Source organism: Perna viridis, chromosome 8, assembly GCF_037379345.1.
Source record: "Perna viridis isolate PV_CMFRI_1.1 ecotype Kerala chromosome 8, ASM3737934v1, whole genome shotgun sequence".
NCBI lineage: Eukaryota > Metazoa > Mollusca > Bivalvia > Mytilida > Mytilidae > Perna > Perna viridis.
In genome coordinates, this window is record NC_142452.1 from 40,722,465 (window position 1) to 40,749,507 (window position 27,043).

Consider the following 27,043-nt stretch of genomic DNA (forward strand, 5'->3'; position numbering starts at 1 on the left):
AACAGAAAAAAACTCAAATGCACATGCAAACTGTATTTATCTAAATCTAAAATGTTTGCAATATATAGTTACGCTTTATATTGATTTTTTTACATTTTGTTTCAAACCATTGCATATGCAACGCACGAACACTTATTTAAAATCTCAATTCAATTTTGATAACTTCAAACATTATCAAATGAGAACATAAGAACTAGAGGAAATGCAGGTCAATAATGTTATCAAGGTGCCCGTCAAGATTGTAAACTATTCAATACTGTTGTTCAACAGGAAGGTCATTGATGTAAGTATAGATTTTTTTCTCAAACTTTAATATTAAATGAGTTGATGATACCATTTCATCCATATGTTAATTGTCAATGGAGTGAAATTATTAGCTATGTTTTAGAACAAACCCGAGTTTTCAAAAAAAAAAAAAAAAAAAAAAAAACAATACATTTGAACAAGTGGTAGTTTACCTTCCTTCTTGGATATCCTAAAACATAATTAACCATAGTTGTCATCTCGGGTTTTTTTTTAAATCTTAGCATTTACAAGAAACAGCATACCATTTCATGAAAATCTGTACAACGTTACGTTCTTACATTTGTCATGTTTCATATGATGTTTTAACTATTTATACTTCTATTTCCAATATTCAGTTAAAATCCCTACTCAAAAACATTCTACATTGATAAAACACCAAAAATTATGGTACACCAAGATACAGACATGTTGTCTTGGAAGATATTTCTCATACTTTATAAAAATCGATTCGTAATCATTTTCCAAATATACAGAAAAAAAAGTTTTTTTTTTCTAAAAGCTAGAAACTTTGTTCGACAGCATATCTGTCCAGTGTGGTAGGTGCGTTTTTCGACAGGGTCAACATTTCAATGGGAACATATTGTGCTCCTCTACTGTGACCTTTTGCTTCACACATATGAGGAGGACTAAAGAGCTGATCTGATCTAAAGGAAGGAATATTGTTAACTAGATCTTTTGATCTCAGTTTCCGCTATATTGATGAAGTATTGACGTTAAAAAAATCTAGTTTTTTAGGTTTTATACATTGTATCTACTCCAAAAAAAATTCATATAAAGAATATCATAGAGACTGTAAAGACAGCATCACCTCATATCTTTACCTACACTTAGAGGGCGATACTGACAAACGCGTTTATTTTTTTTATTCCTTATTGTCAACTTTCATTTCATTTGTGGCAAAATCACTTCAGTCTCCGGTTTTCAGCGAAGCCCGAGTTGCTCAATTACTTTTGTTACTTTGTATGTATTATTTTAGTTACTTTATGTTCTTTGTTGTGTTTGAGTGTTTTCCATGTCTTGTCTTTGTCCATGGATTACAATCTTTTGATTTCCGTTAGTATCTTGATTCCCTTGATTACTCTTTCCTTTCCTACTTCGTCACCCTTGGTCTTGACTAACTCGGCAGGTATTTTGGGAAAATAGAGCTAGAAAACATAGCCAACCATTGCACCTGGTCCATACTCCAAATGTTTTGTAGAGTTGGAGATGCTCATTTGCTTTGTTTGCTTTGTTTTGTTATGTTGGTTATAATATGTGCTGTGTTTTGTGTGTCTGATTCCCCTGTTTGGGTCTCACTAACCACTTCCGGGTCAAATGGCCACCCCCCTATGTAGTACCAAAAACACACTGAACCTAGACATATGCATTGTAAGTGCATTATTTGTGTGTATTATGATTAAAAGTAGTCAAAATAAAGCTGAGAATGTGTACTTTAAAATCATATATGTAATTAACTACAAAAGTGTATGAATATTGTTTACATGTGTGTGAGTAATTTGCCTCCATGCTGTCAGTTAGCAGACAGGTAAAAATGTGGATTTTCAGTATTATTTATTCAAGTAAATTTTGTGAAGAAGTTCTACTATGATCGTACCATTAGCATAATGATTTTGGAAGCCTTATTTTCCAAGCTTCGCAACGGTATGCATCTTTAAGATGTCATTTGTCCTGGGAATTCACAGTGAGACTTTGAAAATTACTTTTTTAACATGTAAATTAATGGAAACGTTAGAAGTGGTTAGTGAGACCATAAATTAAATTATGGCATATTTCAGAGAAATGCATAATTTGAGGAAAATTGCCTTTCCTGGTCATTATTTCCATTTTCCCATAAAATCAGTATAGTGATATTGGTAATCTGGCTATATTTTAAGAGGTGCATTGTGCAAGGTATTTTAAAAAACAACATAGCAACAAGATTTTTATCAGTAACAGTGACTCATAACTTGACATCATCCATGAAATACACAACGTCACTGCTTGGGATATTCAAAAAACTCAAATAGTCACACAGCACAGACTAAGAATCACACAGTAATGAAATAGGTATGATATAAATTGTTGAAATCTGTTCTTTTTTCATAATGATAAATGATATTTACTATTACAACTTCTTGAATTATCATAGATATCAATTTGGTGTGAAAGTTAGTTAAAATTGTAATTTTTTTAGTAATTTAGGGAAAATATCACTGAGGGGCATGATATAAAAATGACCATTTCTTTGTAGTCCTATGTCTGATTTTGATAGTTTTGGTCTTATTAGACGACTCACAATACCACAAGCTTTCCAAAAATGTAAAAAAAGAAAAAACATAAAAACTCATAAAATGTTTTTAAGGTCTCACTAACCACTTCCGGGTCAAATGGCCACCCCCCTATGTAGTACCAAAAACACACTGAACCTAGACATATGCATTGTAAGTGCATTATTTGTGTGTATTATGATTAAAAGTAGTCAAAACAAAGCTGAGAATGTGTACTTTAAAATCATATATGTAATTAACTACAAAAGTGTATGAATATTGTTTACATGTGTGTGAGTAATTTGCCTCCATGCTGTCAGTTAGCAGACAGGTAAAAATGTGGATTTTCAGTATTATTTATTCAAGTAAATTTTGTGAAGAAGTTCTACTATGATCGTACCATTAGTATAATGATTTTGGAAGCCTTATTTTCCAAGCTTCGCAACGGTATGCATCTTTAAGATGTCATTTGTCCTGGGAATTCACAGTGAGACTTTGAAAATTACTTTTTTAACATGTAAATTAATGGAAACGTTAGAAGTGGTTAGTGAGACCTTGCTCTTTGTCTTTGGTTTACATTCGGTCGCTTTCCTCTAGAATATTGGATCATTACACTTTGTATTCTGGATGCTTTTGTAGTAAGTTGTGTAATAATTTATTTAAGACTATTTTACAAATTCTCACTACAAAACTTTATAACTGATTTTTCTATACTTTTGGTTTATGACATTAAAGTATGTATATTACTTAAGTTTGTACTATAATTTTGCTTCATTTAGACATCATTTATTTGCTCTGCATTTGGTTTTAAACCATTGCATATGCAATCAAACTACGCGCTATCAAACTAGAATATAACAACTTGAAGAAATACAGGTCAGTTATGAAATCAAGGTGCACTTCAAGATTGTTTACATTTCATTTCTATTGCCCAATAAGATGGGAATTGATGTGAGTATGCAAACAATTTGTTTAAATACAATCATGCGATATTAAATTACTTGATGAGATCATGAATGATAGTATTTCCCTCTAAGGATTGTTTGCAATGGAGAGGAATTTCTGGCAAGTTTCTGAACAAACCTGAGTTTTCAATGAAACACTTCAATACATTAATGAATCTAAATAATTGGTATTTTACATGGATATTTAACTCAGTAAGGCAATATTGTTGATCTCCTTTTACATATTTTGAATCTTAAATTATTAGTTTCCAAGGCATCCCTGCGTATGCAACATAAATTTATGAGGATTTTTATTTACTTCATAAAGAACTTTCATTTGCAATCGATTTTAGCTGAAGAATACTGTCGACACTACGCGGACATTTTGTACCACGTTAGACTTCTTCGAATAAGTCTACCTCAACAGGGTTATGTTTCTACATGATTTAAGGAGGTAGACCTAGGGAAAGGGACACAACTCTTAATCATCATTGGAACGTGTGTATTCAGCGTTCTACGTCAATCTTATGTAAGCGCTTAATTAATTTGGATTCATTTTATTCTGCTTCAAACAAAGTTGTGTCCCTTTCCCTAGGTCTACCTCCTTAATTTTTCACTGAAGACGTTTCATTATCTTTATTTGTTGAGTGTGTCATAAGTTTCTATACTAAATCGTCTACCCCGGATTTGAACAACTCGATGGTTGTTTCTCGAAAATCAGAGGGCGCTTAGCCAACATTGCACCTGGTCCATTCTGCCAATTTTTAGTGGATTAGGAGTTGCTAATTTGCTTTGGTTGCTTTGTACGATTTATTTTGGTTATTATATGTGCTCTATCATGTGTGTCTGTTTCTCCTGTCTGCTCCATGTTTTTTCATAACATTTTTTTGTTTTCCGCTAGAATCATGGTTCATTACTCTTTGTATTATGGAAGCTTTTGTAGTATGGAGTTTAAACATGTATTTAAAACTATTTTACACATTTTCATTACAGAATTTAATAACTGATTATCCTATACTTTTGGTTTACAACATTAATGTTTGTATATCCCAATACTTGTACTATAGTTGTGCTTTACTTATATATCACTTATTGTGCTCTGCATTTGGTTTTAAACCATCGCATATACAAAAGCGCAAACACTGGCTAAAATTCAGTTTTGATATGCTTACACGATATCAAACTAGAAGATAAGAACTCGAAAAAGTACAGGTCAGTTATGTAATCAAGGTGCACTTCAAGATTGTAAATAATTCAATTGCTATTGATCAACAAGAGGGGAATTGATGTAAGTGTGCAACCATTTGTTTAAAACATGATAAAATCATGAATGATAGTATTTCCTTCTAAGGATTACTTTCGTTGGAGAGGAAATACTGGAAAATTTTCAGAACAAACCTGAGTTTTCCAATGAAACACTTGAATACATTAATGAATTTAAACAATTTGTATTTTTACATGGATATTTAACTCAGTAATGGAAGACTATTTGATTTGCTATTACATATTTTAAATCATAAATTATTAGCTTCCGATGCGTTCCTTCGTATTAATCATAAATTGATGATGATTTTAATTTACTTAATAAATGAACATTGTATTTGTAATCGACTTTCAGCTGAAGAATATTGTCGGAACTACGCTGTTTTTTTTAACCATGCTAGACTTCTTTCAATTAATCGTCGTGTACAGGGTTATGTTGCTACATGATTTATTTCATCACTACAGAAATTTTATGTTATCATGTGTTCAGTCATGGTATTTCTTCCATTTTCGTTTTAACTGGACTAGACAAACTCGACTGGTGTTTCGAGAAAAGCAGAAGACGCTTAGCCAAGAGGTGCACCTGGTCGATACTTCCTGTTTTTGGTCGAGTTCGAGTTTCTCATTTGCATTTGTTGCTTTATACGTGCTATGTTGGTTTTGGTATGTGCTTTGTTATGTGTGTCTGTTTTCTCCGTCTGAATTCTGTGCATGCATAACATTTTGTAGATTTCCATTTGAATCCTGGTTCTCTTGGGAAATTTTTGTATTAGGACGCCTTTGTCAAGTGTGTAGTTTAAAAATAAAGTTAAGACTATCTTACAAATTTTCACTTCACAATAAGATCATAATTAAGAATCGTAAAATGATGAAATTCACTTTATGCATTTGAGGTCATAAATCGAAGATATACGCATAGTCGAGTTAATTGTTTATAAAAAAATGCTCAACAAGAACTCGCATTTACCATTTTAATGATAAAATCTGCAAACATGTAGATCTGCAAAATAAATGTTTTTAATGTTTTGTATAAAATTTGATTCATAGATAAAATGAGTTGCGGTTTACGGTATAAAGACAAAGTAACTATAGTTACAGGTGGATCCCGCGGAATAGGGAAAGGTATTTCGAAAGTTTTTGGTAAGTAACAATTTTAAATTAACAGTAAAAACATATTTCTGTGTTGAATTGTCTTGATGTGTCATCTTGAACAATTTCGATACATTGTTTGACATTTCTGTCAAATTATTTGTTGTTTTAAATCCCAAAGTACTTGCATTGCAGTCTGGACACGTATATAGACGTGCAAAGGACAGGCATATAATAGTATCAACGCTAAAAGTATAATAATTATTTTGTTTATTTGTTAAAACTTACCCAGTATATATTACCCGGGTTCCTAAACTGCTGCAATACATATTTAAGAGGTCATTTAGAACTTTACGTCCGTTCAGTTTCTCTTTTACAGAACACACGTGGTACTTACACCAAATAATTGTTTTAGTTGACAATGTATATACATTTCCGAGTTTTCAAATATCGCTTTAATGGAAAATACTACATATAACTCAATTAAAACTTAGGAAAAAAAAATGTTTTCACAATGCAATTGTATATTTTAATTATACAGTGATAGTATCATCGTGTCTTCATACGCGTTGTTTGAGATGGAACATGAAGTTAAGTCCATTGCCAATGTGTGTTGCATTTACGCAGACTGTCTTTTCCTGTTATAGCTATAATTGGATAGTCTCAAAAAGAAACTTGCCCATCTCACTTATCCCATGTTATTTTTTTTATATCTATTGCAGTTGAACATGGCTCAAAAGTTGTATTTTGTTCGAATGAAGGTATTTCATAATAATTAATGCCATTTAAAAAGTCAATAAATACTATCATATGAATAACATAATTAATAATAATAATTGTTTGTGTAGGAAAAAAAAAATTCTGATTTTGGGACTTGTTCCTAAACTTAATTTCTACGAGAAATGGATTGAGAACCACGTTTTCAACTGACAAAAGGTTTTACTCTAGTTGGAAGCAATAATGTGGTGTAGGCATATACTTAACCTATGTAAGCGTGTACTAAGGGATTCAACACATTAATCTTAATTTTTAACTTCACGAGCAGCTCCGATTATATAAAATTAAGGATAAAGCATGTCTTAAACTCCGGAATGATAGCCGATTTTCAAGAATTATAGAACATTTTATAATAATCTTTGACGTAAACACAGGAGCTTAACAGTAGTTCCGCATATAATAACTATCATTTTCGTAGAAAAGCCATGCATCAATTTGAACAATACAGCCGAGGCTATATTTGTCCAAGGCCGGTAAGGTTCTTGAATAGCATGTGGAACATTGAAGAGAGACGCGTAGTACATTCAACTTTTTCGTGAATATATCATGAAGCAGGGGAAAAAAGAATGATATTTTTGTTTGTTGTCCAGTGTTGATTATTTATCCAGAAAAGTGTAAATTTATGATTTTCTTTCTACGGAACTTCTGTCTTATGTCGGTTTCTGCTGACTACCAAATGTAATCCGGTTAGTCCGATTGCTATCACCGGGGACCACCTCAAGAATCCTATTATCTTATACGTTACTCTTGAGCTCACTTTGTGCTTACTAATACATATTCAATAAAATTATGTTGTATGCCAGTATGGCATTATATGAATATCTTTTCCGAACATATTTTGTAGAAAAAGAAGGGAAAGAAACTGAAAAAGAGCTAAATTCCATAGGAACAGGAGAAGCAACATTCATCTTTACGGATGTGACGGACGAGGAAAGTGTTAAGGTATATATATATATATATATATATATATATATATAGAGAGAGAGAGAGAGAGAGAGAGAGAGCCTAGCTGGCCGAGCGGTCCAGGCACTGGATTTTGTGCAGGCGGTGTTGCCATAGATGTCACAGCGGTACGAGTTCGAGTCCCGAAGAGGGAACGACCAAACATTTGCATCGCAAATTTGACAGTTCTAACATTGCTGGGAATTTTTCAGACTCTTCTATAAGTTTACGTTATCTTCCCTGTATTAATTTGATCCGATGGAGCAGTGTAGCGAATAGGGTCGCCACATATATATAAAATCTAAGCTACAATAAAATCTAGAATCAATGCAAGTTTGGTCACTCCCACGGCGGAATTCGTACTCGTTTTCTTCTCTCAGACATGCGGCAATTCAGCTTGCTTGGAGTTCAACGCTCTAGCAGACTTGGCAGACTAGCCTTTATATAATATGTTTTCATTTAACAAGTAATACTCCCTCGTAACCAAATCTAGAGCGCAAACATTACCACATGATGATACTGAATAGGACAACCTCTGATTGAATCGGGTAAGAAAGTACAGGATTTGCAACTTTATACAAATGAAGCCTTAGCAAGTATTTAATACACATGATAAGTTTAAAGGGAGAGGGGAACGCTTCCTTGCTAGTGTATTACTGTGTAAATACATATCATGCACGGTGAGCATCAATATCGAATGTTAGTACAAGGATCCATATCAAGATATAATCAAGTCTAAGCTATAATCCAACTCTAAATTCGATGCAAATTTGCAAATTGTTTATGCACATTTGGTCGCTTCCTCAGCTGTACTCGAATTCGTACCGCTGTGACATCTATGGCAACATCGCCTTCATTAAGTCCAGCGCCATTGTTAATACCTTTTCAGACACATATATGCTTACCTTATCTTCCCTGTATCAATTGTATTATTGTGCAGAGGGAGCGACCAAAATATTCAATGTAAATCTTAACATTTGTGTCCAAATGTTAGATTTTACATTTTGTTTAATGTGTACGAATATTTGTTTATGTTTATCAAATTAGCATTTTTGGGCAATCGATATCTTAAGCCAAATTGTCGCGTCTATATGAAATATTGTCTGGACTTTGATATATGTGGTAGGATATATATGAAGACAAACGATAGAGCTTTCTTTGAATTTAAAAAAAAAATACGATTTCTGTATTAATACATTCCTTGTTAACTCAAATTAACATTTTAATTAAGGCTTTCGTTGAGGCAGTATACAAAAAATACGGAAAGATAGACTGTGTTATCAACAATGCAGGGATTCGTAAGTAAAACAGTCATTGAAAATGAGATTTATCTATGTCTGTACCTGAGGTAAATGTTAATGCTATACAATCATCCCTTTTTTTTTGTGCATTTACGTTGCTTTAGGCATCATCAATATATTATTAACATAATGCTTTCATATGTGCGAATTCAAAGATACATCATGTAAAGTTGTAAAAAACTTATTGTAATGCAAGATATGACGAGTGAGCCGGAATTTAAGCTTGGTACTTCTTTCGAACGCATAACCGTATGTAGGTAGCCGTGTAAAAAACTTACGTTAAGGGAATTCACAAACCCAGTATTTAGACTTGTGATTTATATATGTGCTTGTACACATATTATTTACAGAAATTGTCTTTAAAACATAATTTGAAGACTCTAATACGGTGTTTAATCACTTGTATTAAGCTTTTGGCTTAAGTTTTAATTTGTAGCTAATTTGACAAACATTGATTGGACTCATCACATACATGCAAAATTTGGCTTCATATTTCAATTTTTTAGTACTTTTGTATATTATTTAATTTGAATTGGAATTCTTAGTATTTGCATATGTCCTATGCTGTACGTGTACAATTCACTAAAATTTGTAATAGATGCATGATTGGAATTTAATGTACTTAATCACTGTAATGATAAAATATGTGTAAATATTATTCTTGTTCATTAAACTGAACTAAACAGCTTGCACTTATACTGCGAATATGTATGTAATGTTCATACAAACCACATTTTTATGATGCCTTCTTTTTTCTCATGAAGATTTACACTGTTGTCAACAATATAGAGTTTATTTTTCATTTGCAGATTATCCTCATAAATATATAGACGGATATTCTGGAGAAGACTTTGTCAATCTGTTTAAGGTGAATGTATTGGGATATTTCCTTGTATCCAAGGTATGATTTACAATTTAGAAAAGTAGAAAAACGAAAAGGACATTATAACTTTAAATATCTGATGATAAAAAATCATATTTAATAGATTGGCAATACAATTACAAACGATCAATTTGGCTAACTACAAATTATGTTAAACAATCCTGACTAACATACAATCCATACAATGTTATAGACATTAAACAAAGTTGAATATTTGTAGTAAAAGGACTGGTTTGGTTGTAACGCTCGTCTTGCACTCTGAACTCTATATAATGGAGGCCAATAGCGGGCAATTCAAGCAATATGAAATATGATATAAGATAGGCACAACTGGAATAAAATTGTCTGCATTTTGCATTTTGTATACAGTTACATATAATATGCATATTTTTATCAGTACGCTCTGCCATTCTTACGTAAAACACAAGGAAATATAATCGCAATAAGCAGTATTACATCTTATGGTTCTGGAATGGATTGTATTTATCCTGCTACTAAGGTAAGTCAACTACATTCAGGTCGATATAAGTACATTTGAATATCAACACTTTCTATTTCTAAATCGGTAACTATAGACACAAAAGAACGAAGCGTTAACCAGTGTTAAAATTAGGTAATTCGAAGACACCAAAATACAAGAACATGGCTTCAATACTTAATGTAAGCAAGTACTGTTATCGGTTAAGCCATGCCATTGAAATAATAACCCTCATTTATGTAAATTGTAAAAGTGGAAAACGTCATTAGGAGGCTTATTTCTTTATTTTATTTTTTATTTTATTTATTTTTTTTTATCTTTATTATTTTTCTTGTGCCAATTGTTATGTAAATACCAAACATATATATATTGAAAATGAGGATATGCTGTACACGTGTTTCGAGGAGTAATCTTTCATCAGCAGCATTGCAATCTAATATGTAGGAAGATCTTAATTGTAATATTAGCAATATACAAGAAGTTCTCAAAACCTAAACTTTGGAAAGAGGAAGCCAAATTCATCACCGAGAGGTTCCACCATATGCAATTCAAGGAATGAAGCCTCAGTTTTTTACGTATTTTTAAATTTGGAATACTTCAAAATTTCATAAATGGGTAGATAAAAAATAATGTAATTCGGGGCAGACAAGTCTGATTATTGGGTTGGTGAATACCCTCGGGGTCTAAAGGACTTAATACTTAATACATTATACGATACAAAAATGTAACAGAATTCTTGCAAAACTGAAGATAACAATGACTATGTCACTTTGTGAACGTCCTAGAATGTACCAAAAGCTTGCTACTAGGCAGGGCGACACGATCAACGTCGATTTGAATAGTAATTGAGCCAATATTTTCCCACTAGATAGCTGTTTTATGTTTCTGGTTGATATTTATTCGTCCTATCATTTATTATTTCTGCTATGTGTACACGTCCCTGCGTTTTGTTATACAAATCGTTCAGGTATCAGTCAGTAGTTTGTTTAATACTTTGTTTTGTTTTTGTTGCTATTTGTATGAATAGCATAGCATTATCCTAAAGCCGCTGAACGTTCTTTACTTACATATATAAGTATATATATATTTAAAAATTTGTTCAATACTAGATGTTTCTACCTTACGGTCCATCTACATTTATATGACTTGTGTATTTGTTTCTGTTCTTAATCATCAGCTCTGAATTTGGTTCTGTGAACAACCAATGACATAATACTACTCTTTAATTTACTTATTTGTTCTAATTGGAAATGTTTAAAGATGTTGCACGAGTATGGAGAGGTATATAAATAAGGATCATATGCGACGCCATGTATGGGACTAATTCTACTTTACTTCATACATATTATAGGCAGCAATCAAAGGTCTGATGAACTCTCTAGCTACAGATGAAGCACGGTTTCAAGTCAGAGTTAACACGTAAGTTAGATAGAGTGCTATTTACATAATGTCATGTACTAGGCGGTAAATTCAGACTTGACACGTCAATCAGTTTAAGCGTCTGACGTCTTTTTAAGCGTAAAAGTTGTCGTAACTTATGACGGTATGATAGATCACCAAATTGTGAAATCATAACTTACGACTAAATTAGTCTAACGACTTTTGGTGAAAAGGACTGCTGGTACAGAATGGATATTCCATACGTCTGTTTAACTGTCATGTTCCAGACGATGACGTCATATTTTCGAGTGCATTATTTGTTTTTTTTATTTTTTATTTTTTCAACTATTTAAAGTAGAAATAAAAAAAAAACACTTATACGATCACCATTGTCAAGTATAAAAATGAAAGCGCTAATCAAAGTTGTTGACACAATAATACCTCTTTGGTTTGGCATAAAATAATGCGTTTTAAAATTATCAAACATGTTTCAGGGTATCACCTGGAGCTATTAGCACACCATTGGTTGATCAAGTGCTTGGTGGTAAAGTAGACACAGAAAAGGCAAAAAAGGCTGTTGGAGATTTACATGTATGATATTTAAGCAATATAAGTAGCATGTATTGTTTATTTTAACTTTTTCCTTAAAAAGAATTGATGTACATGTAAATGTGTATAATTCAGATTTTTTTCAATCCTATTTTTCTATTAAACCAGATATAATTTGTGGTAAGTTGATGACTATCATGATAGGTAAGTTAATAATGTATTCTGGTAGGCCACTAGTGTGATTTTAATTTTTGATTAATTACATATTGTTCGTAATTTTGAACTTGAAAATCAAGGACGTGAAAGCATTGCCGATGAATGTTGTCATTTGTATTTCAGAAAATGTGGTTCAATGATTTTTGTGTTTATTAGGTTAGCCCTACGGGAATTTTTAGTATGCAACGTTTTACATTATTTATTGGTCATGAAAAATACGGGAATATGGAGAAGGGGAATTGGGTTATTGGGAATGAGGCATGGGACAAGAGAATTAGGCACACATATAAAACATTTTTTTATATATTGATAATCAATATAAATGATATATTTATTAACGTAAATAATAAATCAATTCAGTAATACAAACAAACCTTGCGTATTAAATATCTGACGATCATAAATATAAATGCGTAATAAGACATGGGTCACGAGGAGGAGGAAAAAGGCCAAAAGATAGGGGAATTGGGCAATAGGGAGTTAAGAGAGAGGGAAGTATACCCCTGATAAGCATTGTTACTCTTATAATTTTGATGAGTTCTTTTTTCACAACAATCAACATTTTGTTATTGCTACAGTTATTGGGAAGATTAGGCACGGTAAAGGAAGTAGGCCTAGCGTGTTTGTTTCTAGCTGCTGATGGGACGTTTTGTACTGGAGGAGATTTGAAGGTCACCGGAGGAATGGAAGTCAACTTAAGCGTCAAAAACCCATTGACTGGTGTGCCCTATCCTTTATTCCTTAACGATTTGTAGATACATTAAACTAACTGATTCATTCGGATCTGGATACTGAGAGTCGATTTTCAGAAAATTATTTCGATTAAATACGTAAATATGAGTTTTGAGTCATTCAATTTATGTTGATGGCCTATCATTTTCTAAAGAATACTTAGAAATTGACTACATTGTAAGACGCTTAGCCAAGAAGTGCACCTGGTCGATACTTCCTGTTTTTGGTCGAGTTCGAGTTACTCATTTGCCTTTATTGCTTTATACGTGCTATGTTGGTTATGTTGTGTGCTTTGTTATGTGTGGCTGTTTTCTCCGACTGGATTTTGTGCATGCATAACATTCTGTAGATTTTCGTTTGGATCTTTGTTCTCTTGATTACTCTTTGTATTAGGACGCTTTTGTCAAGCGTGTAGTTTAAACATAAATTTAAGACTTACAAATTTTCACTTCACAGTTTGTTTTGTTTGTTTGTTGGGGTTTAACGTCCAAGGAGCAATATTTCAGCTATATTCAGACGATGAACATGAAATTGATGATAAAATGAACATGAAATGATGATGAAATGAAAAAGGGATGGGACACAAAGACAATGGGATCGACAAATTTTGATTGCCACTGGAAATAGGGAGAGGTGGGTAGGGTCGGGTAATTTAGCCTCCTGTGGCGAAGCCCTATGGTTCCTACTCCGGGAGAATATCACTCACATTAGGGTTCCTTAACGTGCGTGGAACGTGGCATCTTTCCTAACACGATGCACCACTATGGTTTGCCGTCAGGTTTTCCGTATTATAGCCTGACAACCCCAGCATGTAACACGCCAGGGGTACCCCATTCCCACACCTGGGGCACACATTCCAGTTGCTCTTTGGGCAGAGTGCCTTAGCCCCCGGCTAAGGTTCTGAGCATTATTTAGTCGCCTTTTACGACAAGCTTACCGCTGCTGCAGGCCTATTCTTTTAACACCCGGACCTGCACGGGGCCTTCACAATAAGATCATTATTAAGAATCGTAAAATGATAAAATTCACTTTATGCATTTGAGGTCATAAATCGAAGATATACGCATAGTCGAGTTCATTGTTTATAAAAATGCTCAAGTAACAATTTTAAATTAACAGTAAAAACATATGTCTGTATTGAATTGTCTTGATGTGTCATCTTGAACAATTTCTATCCATTGTTTGCCATTTATGTCCAATAATCTGCTGTTTTAAATCCCAAAGTACTTGCATGGCAGTCTGGACACGTATATAGACGTGCAAAGGACAGGCATATAATAGTATCAACGCTTGAAGTGTAACAATCATTTTGTTTATTTGTTAAAACTTACCAATTATATATTACCCGGGTTCCTAAACTGCTGCAATACATATTTAAGAGGTCATTTAGAACTTTACGTCCGTTTAGTTTCTGTTTTACAGAACACACGTGGTACTTACACCAAATAATTGTTTTAGTTGACAATGTATATACATGTCCGAGTTTTCAAATATCGCTTTAAAGGACAATACTACATATAACTTAATTAAAACTTAGGAAAAAAATAGAAAATTGTTTTCACAACGCAATTGTATAATGTAATTATACAGTGATAGTATCATCGTGTCTTCATATGCGTTGTTTGGAATGGAAAATGACGTTAAGTCCATTGTCAATGTGTGTTGCATTTACGCAGACTGTCTATTCCTGTAATAGATATAATTGGATAGTCCCAAAAAGAAACTTGCCCATCTCACAGTTCATAAGTTATTCCGTTTTTTATTTCTATTGCAGTTGAACATGGCTCAAAAGTTGGGTGTTGTTCGAATGAAGGTATTTCATTATGATTAACGCCATATAAAAAGTTAATTAATACTATCATATGAATAACATAATAAATAATAATGATTTTATGACTAGATTAAAAGAAAACAAATTCTGATTTCAAGACTGGGTCCTAAACTTTATTTCCTACCAGAAATGGATAGAGAACCACGTTTTCAAATTGAAAAAAAGGTTTTTACTCTAGTTTGAAACAATAATATGGTGTAGATGTATGCATGACCTATATAAGCGTGCACTAAGGGATTCTACAAATTAACCTTACTTTTTAACTTAACAAGCATCTCCGATTATATAAAATTAAGGAGTAAGCGGGTCTTAAACTCCGGAATGATAGCCGATTTCCCAGAATGATAGAAAATTTTACACATAATCGTTGACGTAAACACAGGAGCTTTACAATAGTTCCCCATGTGATTACTATCCTTTTCGTAGAAAAGCCATGCATCAATTGAACGATGCAGTCGAGGCTATATTTGTCCAAGGCGGGTAAGGTTCTTGAATAACACGTGGAACAGTAAAAAGAGACGCGTAGTACACATTTTAGTGCATGCAACCTTTTTATGAATATATCATAAAGCCGGAAAAACAAAAAGGATATTTTTTTTGTTATCTAGTGTTGATTATTGATCCAGAAAAGTGTAAATTTATGATTTTCTTTCTACGGAGATTCTGTTTTTGTCGGTTTCTGCTGACTACCAAATGTAATCCGGTTAGTCCGATTGCTATCACCGGGGACCACCTCAAGAATTCTATTATCTTACACGTTACTTTTGAGCTCTATTTGTGCTCACTAATATATATTCAATGTAATTATTTTGTATGCCAGTATGGTGTTATGTGTATATCTTTTCCGGACATATTTTGTAGAAAAAGAAGGGAAAGAAACTGAAAAAGAGCTAAATTGCATAGGAAAAGGAGAAGCAACATTCATTTTTACGGATGTGACGGACGAGGAAAGTGTGAAGGTGTCTATATATATATATAAATATTCTTTTTATTCTTTATATTAAAAAAATTGCCATTTTTTGCGACGTGACTTGCAAAACCGAAAATACCATATACCTTCTCCAGTGCCGATGTGGTACGCAGTACGTTGGCGAAACAGAACAACCTTTCAGCATGCGTATGAATGGTCATCGCAGTGACTATAAATACAAACCAGACCTCCCTCTAAGTCGCCATCTTAGGTCCAAGGAACACACTCAGGAGGGTCTCCACAACATTATTGTTACCATCAAAGAACATAATAAAAACTGGTCAAAATGTAAAAAGAGTATCTCGGGAAAGATTTTGGATGAAGAATTTACAAACAACTTCTCCAGATGGAATAAACGAGAAAATATAATTTATTTTAGGTCTTGGTCTAAGGCTAGTACAGCAGTGTATGGTATACATCAAAACGCCGTACTACCATATTTTGACTTGTTTTAATTGTTTTCAACAGTTAATTTTTACTTTTAATTTTGATAAAAAGACACCCTTTGTTATTTTCATTCCGGCTCTACCATTTACTTATGTGTGCCTTTCAAAAAGGTACAATCACCCACAGCGTACGTAATTCAGCTTCTAAATCTGTTTTGATCTTGAACTTTGTGAGTTTTGTGTTCGTAAAGTTTTGTGAGTTATTTGCTCATCAAGTTATATGAGTTTTATGCTGAAGAAGGATATCAGTTATCCGAAATATTCAATGTAAATTTTACCATCTTCTGGTAATGTTAAACATATTTAGACCTTTATTTAATTCATTGTTATGTTTTGCATCGTTTTTAATGATCCATCACCCCGTAAGAGTGATTGTTGGCTTATATATATATATATATATATATATATATATATATATATATATATATATATATATATATATATATATATATATATATATATATATATACAACGTCTCAGAATATGACGACTCTATTTGCTACACTGCTCCATCGGATCAAATTGATACAAGGAATATATATAAATGTATAGAAAGGTCTGAAAATATAGCCTAGCTGGCCGAGTGGTCTAGGGCGCTGGACTTTGTGCAGGCGGTGTTGCCATAGATGTCACAGCAGTACGAGTTCGAGTCCCGCGGAGGGAACGACAAAAAATTTGCATCGCAAATTTGACAGTTCTAACATCGTTGGGAATTTTTCAGACCTTTCTATATATATATATATATATATATATATATATATATATGTAACGTTAACTTATAGAAGGGCCTGAAAACGTCCCGACGTTGTTAGAACTGTCAAATTTGCGATGCAAAGTTTGGTCGTTCCAATCTAAACAACACTAAAACTCTAGAATCGATGCAGTTTAGTCACTCCCACGGCGGAATTCGTACTCTTTTTTTTCTCTGAGAAAGGCCGCAATTCAGCCTGCTCCGAGTCCAACGCTCTAGCACACTTGGCAAACTAGCCTGTATAAAACATGTTTTCGTTAACCAAGTAATACTCCCTCGTAAGCAAATCTAGAGCGCAAACATTACCACATGATGATACTGAATAGGACAACCTCTGATTGAATCGGGTAAAAAAGTTCAGGATTTGCAACTTTATACAAATACAGCCTTAGCAAGTGTGCAATACAAATAATAAGTTTAAAGGGAGAGGGGAACACTTCCTTGCTAGTGCATTACTGTGTAGATACATATCATGCACGGTGAGGATCTATATCGAATGATAGTACAGGGATCAATATAAAGATATAATCAAACTAAGCTATAATCCAACTCTAAATTCGATGCAAATTTGCAAATTATTGATGCACATTTGGTCGCTTCCTCAACTCTTACCACTGTGACATCTATGGCAACATTGCCTGCATTAAGTCCAGCGCCCTTGTTGGGATCTTTTCAGACCCTTATAAGCTTACCTTATCTTCCCTGTATCAAGTGTATCATTTTGCAGAGGGAGCGATCAACATTTTGCTTCGAAAATATGACAGTTTTTGCATCGATGGTATATTTAATTATATATATTTGTGTCCAAATCTTAGATTTTACATTCTGTTTAATGTGTACGAATATTTGTTTATGCTTTATCACATTAGCATTGATGGGCAATCGATATGATAAGCCAAATGGTCGCGTCAATATAAAATATAGTATTCATGTCTGGACTTTTATAAATGTGGTCGATATATATGAAGACAAACGGTAGAGCTTTTGTTATGTTTTTTTTTTAAATACGATTTCTATATTAACACATTCTTAGTGCGTTGTGTGTATTGTATTCAAAGTACTCAAAGTAACATTTTAATTAAGGCTTTCATTGAGGCAGTATACAAAAAATACGGAAAGATAGACTGTGTTATCAACAATGCAGGGACACGTAAGTAAAACAGTCACTGAAAATGAGATTTAGCAATCTCTGTACTTGAAGTAAATGTTAATGCTATACGATCATCCCTTTATTTTTTGTGTAATTGCGTTTAGGTTTAGGCATCATCAATATATGATTCACATAATGCTTTCATATGTGCGAATTCGAAGATACATCATGTAAAGTTGTAAATACTTATTGCAATGCAAGATATGATGAGTGAGCCGGAATTTAAGCTTGGTACTGCTTTCGAACGCATAACCGTATGTAGGTAGCCGTGTAAAAAACTTAAGTTAAGGGCGTTCACAAACCCAGTATTTAGACTTGTGATCTATATATGTGTTTATACACATATTATTTACAGACATTGTCCTAAAAACATAATTCCAAGGTTCTGATAATGTGTTTAATCACTTGTATGAAGCTTTTGGCTTAAGTTTTAATTTGTAGCTAATTTGACATACATTAATTGGAATTATCACATACATGCTAAATTTGGCTTCATATTTCAATTTTTAGTACTTTTGTATATTACTTAATTTGAATTGGAATTCTTAGTATTTGCATTTGTCCTAAGTTGTACGTGTACAGTTCACTAAAAATTGTAATAGATGCATGATTGGCATTTTTGTACCTAATCACTGTAATGATAAAATATGTGTAGATATTATTCATGTTCATTAAACTAATCAGCTTGCACTTATACTGCGAATATGTATGTAATGTTCGTACAAGCCACATTTTTATGATGCCTTTTTTTCTCAAGAAGATTTACACTGTTGTCAACAATATAGAGTTTATTTTTCATTTGCAGATTATCCTCATAAATATATAGACGGATATTCTGGAGAAGACTTTGTCAATCTGTTTAAGGTGAATGTATTGGGATATTTCCTTGTATCCAAGGTATGATTTACAATTTAGGATAGTAGAGATTTTGTTTTTAAATATCAGATGATAACAAATAATATTACATAGATTCGCAATTACAAACGCTCAACTTGGCTAACTACAAACTGTGTTTTTATCACAATCGTAGAAAATAAATTATCACTCTGCAAACTTTACATGGTAAACAGATGCCCACGTTTAAATAATGTTAACAACAAAATAACAAAACACTAATCCGATCCATAATCAAGATAAGTCCAAAATAAATCTGACAAAACGTGTGTTACATTACCTGAGTAGCTGATAATGCAATGGCCCTGACTAACATACAATCCATACAATGTTATATATATATTAAACAAAGTTGAATATTTGTAGTAAAAGGGCTGGTTTGTTTGGTTTTTCAATAGTTCTAAACGCTCGTCTTGCACTCTGAAATCTATATAATGGAGGCCTGAGTTTTTGATGTCCAAACTCTTGCTTTGTTTACAGGCCGGTAGCATATCTGAAGCAATCACATCAATACGCAATATATGTGAATTGTTTTTTCATAGAATAAAACGTCGATATAGTTCGAAATTGCCTGAATGAAATATATTTTTAGTACAAAATTTATATGTAAGATTGGTCAAGTAAACATATTAAGATCTCATTTTAACAATGTTCACAATTGTACAAACGCGGAAAAATGGGGGGGGGGTCTAAATCTTACACAGTTCAGAATGCAAGATATAAACAGAAATGATTTTAGTTGCCATTCATGAGTTATATTCATGATATTGTAATTTATCTGTAGGTTGCTGAGAAGTCTTAGTTTTAAATTATCATATTCTGTTTCTCTCGCTGGTTGGTTTCAAAATTGTTATAAACTCGCAAAATTACAACTTAATATTTGAAACTTTAAATGTCAGGAAGTGAGTAAACACTTCCATGGGACTTGTTACTATTATTTAATATGCTGTATATCATATATATTTAAGTTTAGCACTGATCGTGCTTCCTGGTTACGATGGTTGACCTATGTCATCAGTTTTAGATTTCTATACAATACTACGGTCAATAACAGAATACATGGGGGCAAATATATTCTTGATACCTCTAAAACAAAGCATTAAAACCAGTATTTCTACATTTTGATAGTCAAGGTCGCTTTAAGAATGAAATGATAGCATACATATTGAAAATATTTATTTGGAACATGAGTTTACGGGTAATTGAAGCAATATAAGATATGACATAAGATAGGCAAAACTGGAATAAAATTGTCTGTTTTTTGCATGTTTTGTGTATACAGTTACATATAATATGCATATTTATTTTCAGTACGCTCTGCCATTCTTACGTAAAACACATGGAAATATAATCGTAATAAGCAGTATTACAGCTTATGATGCTGGACTGGACTGTATTTATCCTGCTACTAAGGTAAGTCAACTGCATTCAGGTAGACATAAATACATTTAAATATCAACACTATCTATTTCTAAATCAGTAATTGTAGACACAAAATGACGAAGCGTAAAATTAGGTAATTCAAAGACACCAAAATACAAGGACATGCTTCAATACTCAATGTAAGCAAGTACTGTTATTGGTTAAGCAATGTCATTGAAATAATAACCCTCATTTATGTAAATTATAAAAGTGGAAAACGTTATTAGGAAGCATATTTCTTTATTTCATTTTTTTTTTCATTATTTATATTATTTTTCTTGTGCCAATTGTTATGTAAATACAATAATATGGATATGCTGTACACGTGTTTCAAGGAGTAACCTCTCATCAGCAGCATTGAAAGCCAATATGTAGGAAGATCATAATATAAATATTAGCGGTATACAAGAAGTAGTCAAAACTTAACCTATGGAAAGAGGAAGCCAAATTCACCACCGAGAGGTTCTACCATATGCATTGCATGGTATTTTTAAATTTGAAATACTTCAATATTTTATAAATGGGTAGATAAAAAATAATGCAATTCGGGGCAGACAAGTCTGATTATTGGGTTGGTGAATACCCTCGGGATCTAAAAGCCTTAATACTTTATACATTATACGATACAAAAATGTAACAGAATTCTTCCAAGACTGAAGATAACAATGACTATGTCACTTTGTGAACGTCATAGAATGTACCAAAAGCTTGCTACTAGGCAGGGCGACACGGTCAACAACGATTTGAATAGTAATTGAGCCAATATCTTTTCACTAGATTGCCATATTATGTTTCTGGTTGATATTTATACGTCCTATCATTTATTATTTCTGATTTATTTCTTATTATTCTCTGCATTTTATTATACAAATCGACCAGGTATCAGTCGGTAGTCTGTTTAACACTTTTTTGTTTTTGTTGCTACATGTATGAATAGGATAACATTATCCTAAAGCCGCTGAACGTTCTTTACTTACATATATAAGTATATATATTTGTTCAATACTAAATGTTTCTAACTTACGGTTTATCTACATTTATACTTCTTGTATATTTCTTTCTGTTCTTAATCATTAGCTCTAAATTTGGTTCTGTGAACAATCAATAACATAATATTACTCTTCAATTTACTTATTTGTTCTAATTGGAAATGTTTAAAAATGTTGCACGAGCATGGAGAGGTATGTAAACAAATATCATATGCGACGCGATATATGGGACTAACTCTATATTACTTTATACATATTATAATAGGCAGCAATCAAAGGTCTGATGAACTCTCTAGCTACAGATGAAGCACGGTATCAAGTCAGAATTAACACGTAAGTCCCATAGAGTGTTATTTACATAATATCATGTACTAGGCGGTAAATTCAGACTTGATACATTAATCATTTTAAGAGTCTGACGTCTTTTTTTAAGCGTAAAAGTTGTCGTAACTTATAATGTTATGATAGGTCACCGAATTGTGAAGTCATAACTTACGACTAAATTACTCAAACGACTTTTTGTGAAAAGGACTGCTGGTACTGAATGGATATTCCATACGTCTGTTTAACTGTCATGTTCCAGACGATGACGTCAGAGTTAAAATATACATCAGTTTTAGATTCAGTTACTGAAATATTTTCAGCTTTTCGGAAAGAATATAACTGATCGTGTGAATGTAAGCATATGATTAGGCTTGGTAATTAACGGTTGACATCACCATGAAACACCATTATATATCTTATTATATATAGTCAGGTTCGTCATCATATTTTCGAGTGTTTTTGAAGGTGCATTTGCTATTTAAAGTTAAAATAATAAAAAAAAACACTTATACGGTCACCATTGAAAAGTATGAAAATCAAAGCGCTAATCAAATTTGTTGACACAATAATACCTCTTTGGTTTAACTTAAAATAATGAAATAAAAATTGTTAAACATGTTTCAGGGTGTCACCTGGAACTATTAGCACACCATTGATTGATCAAGTGCTTGGTGGTAAAGTAGACAGAGAAAAAGCAAAAAAGGCTATTGGAGATTTACATGTATGATATTTAAGCAATATAAGTAGCATGTATTGTTTATTTCAACTTTTCCCTTGCCAAGAATGAATGTACATGTAAATTTATATAATTCAGATTTTCTCAATTCTACTTTCCTATTAAAGCAGATACTCTGTATAATTTGAGGTATTTTGATGACTATAATATGATAGGTAAGTTAATAATGTATTCTGGTAGGTCACTAGTGTGATCTTAATTTTGGATTTTGTACATATTGTTTGTAATTTTGAACTTGAAAATCAAGGATGTAAAAGCATTGTCAATGTACATTGTCATTTGTATTTCAGAAAATGCGAATCAATGATTTTTTTTGTGTTTATTCCGTTAGCCCTACGGGAATTATAAGTATCCAACGTTTTACATTATTTACTGATCAGGAAAAATATGGGGATATGGAGAAAGGGAATAAGGGTTATTGGGAATGAGTCATGGGACAAGAGAATTAGGCACACTTTTTTTTGTATATTGATAATCAATACAAATGATATATTTATTAACATAAATAATGAATCAATTCAGTAATACAAACAACCATTGCGTATTACATATCTGGTGATCGTAAATATAAATGCATAATAAGACATGGGTTACGGGGATGGGGGAAAAGGCCAAAAGATAGGAAAATCGGGCAATGGGGATTTAAGAGAGAAGGAAGTATACTCCTTATAAGCGATGTTACTCTTATAATTTTGATGAGTTCTTTGCTTACAACAGTCAGCATTTTTTAAATTGCTACAGTTATTGGGAAGATTAGGTAGAGGAGGTAGGCCTAGCTTGTTTGTTTCTAGCTGCTGATGGGACGTTTTGTACTGGAGAAGATTTGAAGGTCACCGGAGGAATTGAAGTCAACTTTAGCGTCAAAAACCCATTGACTGGTGTGCCCTATCCTTCACAATATGTAGATACATTAACTGATTCATTCGGATCTGGATACTGAGAATCGACTTTCAGAAAATTATTTCGATTAAATACGTAAATATGGGTTTTGAGTCATTCAATCTGTTTATGGCCTTTCTTTGTCTAAAGAATACTTAGAAATTGACTACATTGTAATTTAAATAATTAAGACAAAAGTCAGACTCTTGATTGTATATCGTCTCAATATAATAAGCTTTCCTCAGTTTTGGAAAATGTTCAAATCAAGTTTCAATATCCAAAATATTTTTTTAAAAACGATAATGGATATGTTCTATATGTCAAATAGGCAACACACCCATCGGTAAAACTGCTAGCTCATAAATGTAATTTATACATGAACAATATATATCGGGAAATATTTACTTCTTTATAGATTCGAAGAATTGGCAAATTTTGTCAGTCGTAGTCTTTGTTTTACGAATACAACATGTAAGTGAGGCATATGTTTACCTAGATGGCCAAAGAGTATTGAGAATTTTCCTGACGTAGTCTAATTTGAAGTTAATATTGCATCAACATATTTTCATCATACATAGTTCTTACCGTATGATGATTGAAAAATGTCAAAGTTACAATGGTCAACAATATAAACCTCAACATCTAACCTCTGAAATAAACAAATGTGTTAGATATAATATCCATATAATGAAAATAACAAAATGCACTAATATCTTTTACGAAACTGTTATAATGAAATAATTTACAAAAATATTTGGGGATAGTTCTTAGTTTTTAGTTTCTTTCGCCTTATGCTTTATTTGTCATCGTAATGTACTTATCTTAGACTTTTTTATATTAAAGTTAGTGGCGTTACACAAATATATGGTTTGTAATTATATTAGGTTTTAAATGTCATAAGTTAAGGATTTATTTTGATGTTATTTTTGTAAGGCATATTGATTCGTAAGTACATTATAACAGACAAGAATAAATATACCTTTAAGCAAATGGGTGATAGTATCCCCACTGAAATTAAAAGTAGAAAATGTATAACCAAACTACACTAATGAGATATTTATTAAATTGCAATTAGCACTTATATTGTAAAAATTAGCGCCTTTATCAATTCAGACATAAAGTTTTTTATCTGTTTATTCCGGTTATCAATAAAATGTTACATCACACTTTTTATTTTTTTTTTATTTTTTAATTTTTTTTTTTTAAATTTCGGCAGCAACCACAGCAACAGCCGCCGAAGACTTAAAATATTAGAAACATACAAGAGATGAATGTTATGATTAAGTTTACAATTATATACACTTGCAGTTTAATGTCCTGTTTAACGTCTACAGATTGACAGTCAATCAACTCAAGAATATAAGCCGAGTTGTCATCTTGCCTTAAGCTTTAAGAGGAGTTTATTAAATGCCGTAAAGTTTTATTTAGAAAACATACATTTAGGCACAATAATTTACATGTTCACCCTTTTAGGCTCGTTTAATATGAATACCATAGTTACAACCGTACTATTTATTCATGAAAACATGACTGGTACTGCACTAATTAAAGTACACTATCTTATCTGACTCCTAACGTCATAGTCCAGCATTATGTTATATCAAATATGTTAGCGGTGTGTGGTAATCCCAGCGTACCGACCAAGTACTCGAGTTCTCGCGCCAAAGGCCTACCGAGTACTCGATTAGTAATACATGACAAAACTTTCATACATTAAAGATATTGATAAAATTTTATGGAATTCCATTCACTTGTGTAGAAGGAATAACGAAAAAGCGATAGATATCTATCTATTTAATAGAAAGAATTATGGATGAAAAGAAATAGAAATAGCAGTGGATGCAGACAGAAATACAGACTCCCCATGAATTTGCACAACTCACTTAACGAGTGGGGGCATACAAATTAATTGGATGATTATGTTTTAATTGTATTTACATTATTGGAAACCTAAAATAAAAGAACATTCAATTGAATGGAATAGATAATTAATACTAAAGCAGTTAAAACAAATGATGTGTGTGGGGAGATGGGTGTGTGTTAGTAGAAAGCGTATATTCGATTCCAATGCTCTCAATTTTCTGCTAACAAGTAAAAATAAAAAACACACACGGGATATTTTTATCATTTTTCATTGATGATCTGGATCTGTAAAGCTGATATTGTTCATGTTCTTTTTCTTCTTCAAAACATTGTCAAAATCCATACACTTGTCTCGTGCACACTTGCCCATCATCTATTCGCTTGTCATAAAGAGGATATTAAATTTGCCCTTTAGAATAGCTGAGAAATTCTTATGGTAATATACATAATTCTGATCAAATAACCTTTAATGAAATTTTGTCAATCTATCCTTTAACATAAATTAAACATACGTTTGTCGGTGCTGTATAGGGTATATATTTATATAATACATTTAAATAATATGTATTTAATTGACTTACTTTAGATATCACAGTAATTAAAGAACATCATTACTAATACCATTCTGTGTAAGAATCAGACAATGGGTGGCACATCATAATTCTGAATTTGGACTTTTTTGCCTTAGAAAATATTAAATATATACACTGCTATTTATTTCTATGACGTAGATACTTTTCTGACTATTTAAATAAGGAAAAAGTGCAGCCGCTATATTTCAAAAGTGCATTTCAATCAAATTTGAGCTATCATTATCTTAAGAAATGCAAATTTTACAAACTTTCTGACTGTTATTTCTGGATGTTATGAGTAATAAATACTGAGGAAATGAAATACAATCTATTGGTTTTTTCCACCATGTCGAAATTTACAAAATATAAAACTGGTATTTTTTGTATTTGTAAATATATGTGAATAAAATGTTTTCTCATACATTTCTTAAAATTTTAAACTTCAGAACTTTGTTTAGATTTGTAGGAATTAACCACAAATAGGAGCTTACAAGCATCAATTAATTACATTGCATGCAGATGTTGTTCAACTTAAAAAGACCATAGTTTTCTCACCCGTACATTACAACAGTACAATCCATACAATTTTGCAAATTTATGGTGAAAAGAGTACATTCACGCTTCCCGCCTAAACAACCCACTGGCAATTTTAAAGTTGGCAGGAACGTTCATTATTGTTTTATTTTCAGGTCTAATTATTCTTGTCCCCACATATACATTTGATACATGTAGATGTATTTAAAATAAACTTAATGTCATCATGATTGTAATTCTAAATAGAGGTACGCAAGAGAGCAGGGAAGTCAAATATTGGAAACATATGTACATACATGTATGCCTTATTTTTTAAGTGACCGGTTTCAGCATGTACACGTTGACGGATGTTCAAATACCTCAATCTAACTATATAAATTAATTTATCACTGATACGTCTATTCCCAAGTTAGTGTATCAATTTATCTGGAAGCCCGGGTAATATTTTCGTGCCAAATAGAACCTCGGGGCACTAGTGACGGCTTCTGTCTTTTGATTGGCTGAGCGAATTTGATGTCATTTCATTTGCTGTTATACGTTGTGATAAAGAAAAATGCGCTCAAATGTTTTTTTTTT

At 32.3% G+C, this 27,043-nt stretch overlaps 2 protein-coding genes and 1 long non-coding RNA gene across 10 annotated transcripts; 2 read left to right on the forward strand and 1 right to left on the reverse strand.

The window, feature by feature from the left end:
• Window positions 1–58: 58 nt before the first annotated feature.
• On the forward strand, window positions 59–19,151 carry LOC148610506 (L-fucose dehydrogenase-like). 8 transcript variants are annotated; one of them, XM_088595567.1, is made up of 11 exons: window positions 109–283; window positions 5,807–5,899; window positions 6,571–6,609; window positions 7,470–7,567; window positions 8,799–8,865; window positions 9,678–9,769; window positions 10,149–10,250; window positions 11,581–11,648; window positions 12,104–12,200; window positions 12,953–13,204; window positions 14,881–14,919. In XM_088595567.1, the coding sequence occupies exons 2-10, from the start codon at window positions 5,812–5,814 to the stop codon at window positions 13,127–13,129; spliced, it is 828 nt and encodes a 275-aa protein (XP_088451693.1). In that variant the 5' UTR covers window positions 109–283; window positions 5,807–5,811; the 3' UTR covers window positions 13,130–13,204; window positions 14,881–14,919. The 8 variants fall into 8 exon arrangements, with proteins under 8 accessions (XP_088451697.1, XP_088451693.1, XP_088451694.1 ...); XM_088595566.1 differs by lacking the exon at window positions 109–283 and adding an exon at window positions 296–4,025; XM_088595572.1 differs by lacking the exons at window positions 109–283; window positions 12,953–13,204 and adding exons at window positions 15,799–15,896; window positions 19,060–19,151 and having other exon boundaries at window positions 4,817–5,899.
• Window positions 19,152–20,459: 1,308 nt separating this feature from the next.
• Window positions 20,460–23,606, forward strand: LOC148610507 (uncharacterized). Its single transcript, XM_088595576.1, has 4 exons — window positions 20,460–20,561; window positions 21,825–21,892; window positions 22,508–22,604; window positions 23,361–23,606. Exons 2-4 carry the CDS (start codon window positions 21,843–21,845, stop codon window positions 23,415–23,417), a joined length of 204 nt encoding a protein of 67 aa, XP_088451702.1. The 5' UTR covers window positions 20,460–20,561; window positions 21,825–21,842; the 3' UTR covers window positions 23,418–23,606.
• Window positions 20,556–26,041, reverse strand: LOC148610508 (uncharacterized). The gene is made up of 4 exons (XR_015924684.1): window positions 25,943–26,041; window positions 24,478–24,506; window positions 24,084–24,147; window positions 20,556–21,661 (listed from the first exon to the last, which is right to left on the reverse strand). It is a non-coding gene; the product is annotated as an uncharacterized LOC148610508 (long non-coding RNA).
• Window positions 26,042–27,043: the final 1,002 nt, after the last annotated feature.

Bases quoted from the DNA above. Each gene is read 5' to 3' on its own strand.
- LOC148610507 (XM_088595576.1), top strand. From the start codon at position 21,843: ATGAACTCTCTAGCTACAGATGAAGCACGGTATCAAGTCAGAATTAAC. The intron at 21,893-22,507 runs GTAAGTCCCATA...AACATGTTTCAG, and splicing joins TATCAAGTCAGAATTAACAC to GGTGTCACCTGGAACTATTA. The intron at 22,605-23,360 runs GTATGATATTTA...AAATTGCTACAG, and splicing joins AGGCTATTGGAGATTTACAT to TTATTGGGAAGATTAGGTAG.
- LOC148610506 (XM_088595567.1), top strand. From the start codon at position 5,812: ATGAGTTGCGGTTTACGGTATAAAGACAAAGTAACTATAGTTACAGGT. The intron at 5,900-6,570 runs GTAAGTAACAAT...TATCTATTGCAG, and splicing joins AGGTATTTCGAAAGTTTTTG to TTGAACATGGCTCAAAAGTT. The intron at 9,770-10,148 runs GTATGATTTACA...TATTTTTATCAG, and splicing joins GATATTTCCTTGTATCCAAG to TACGCTCTGCCATTCTTACG.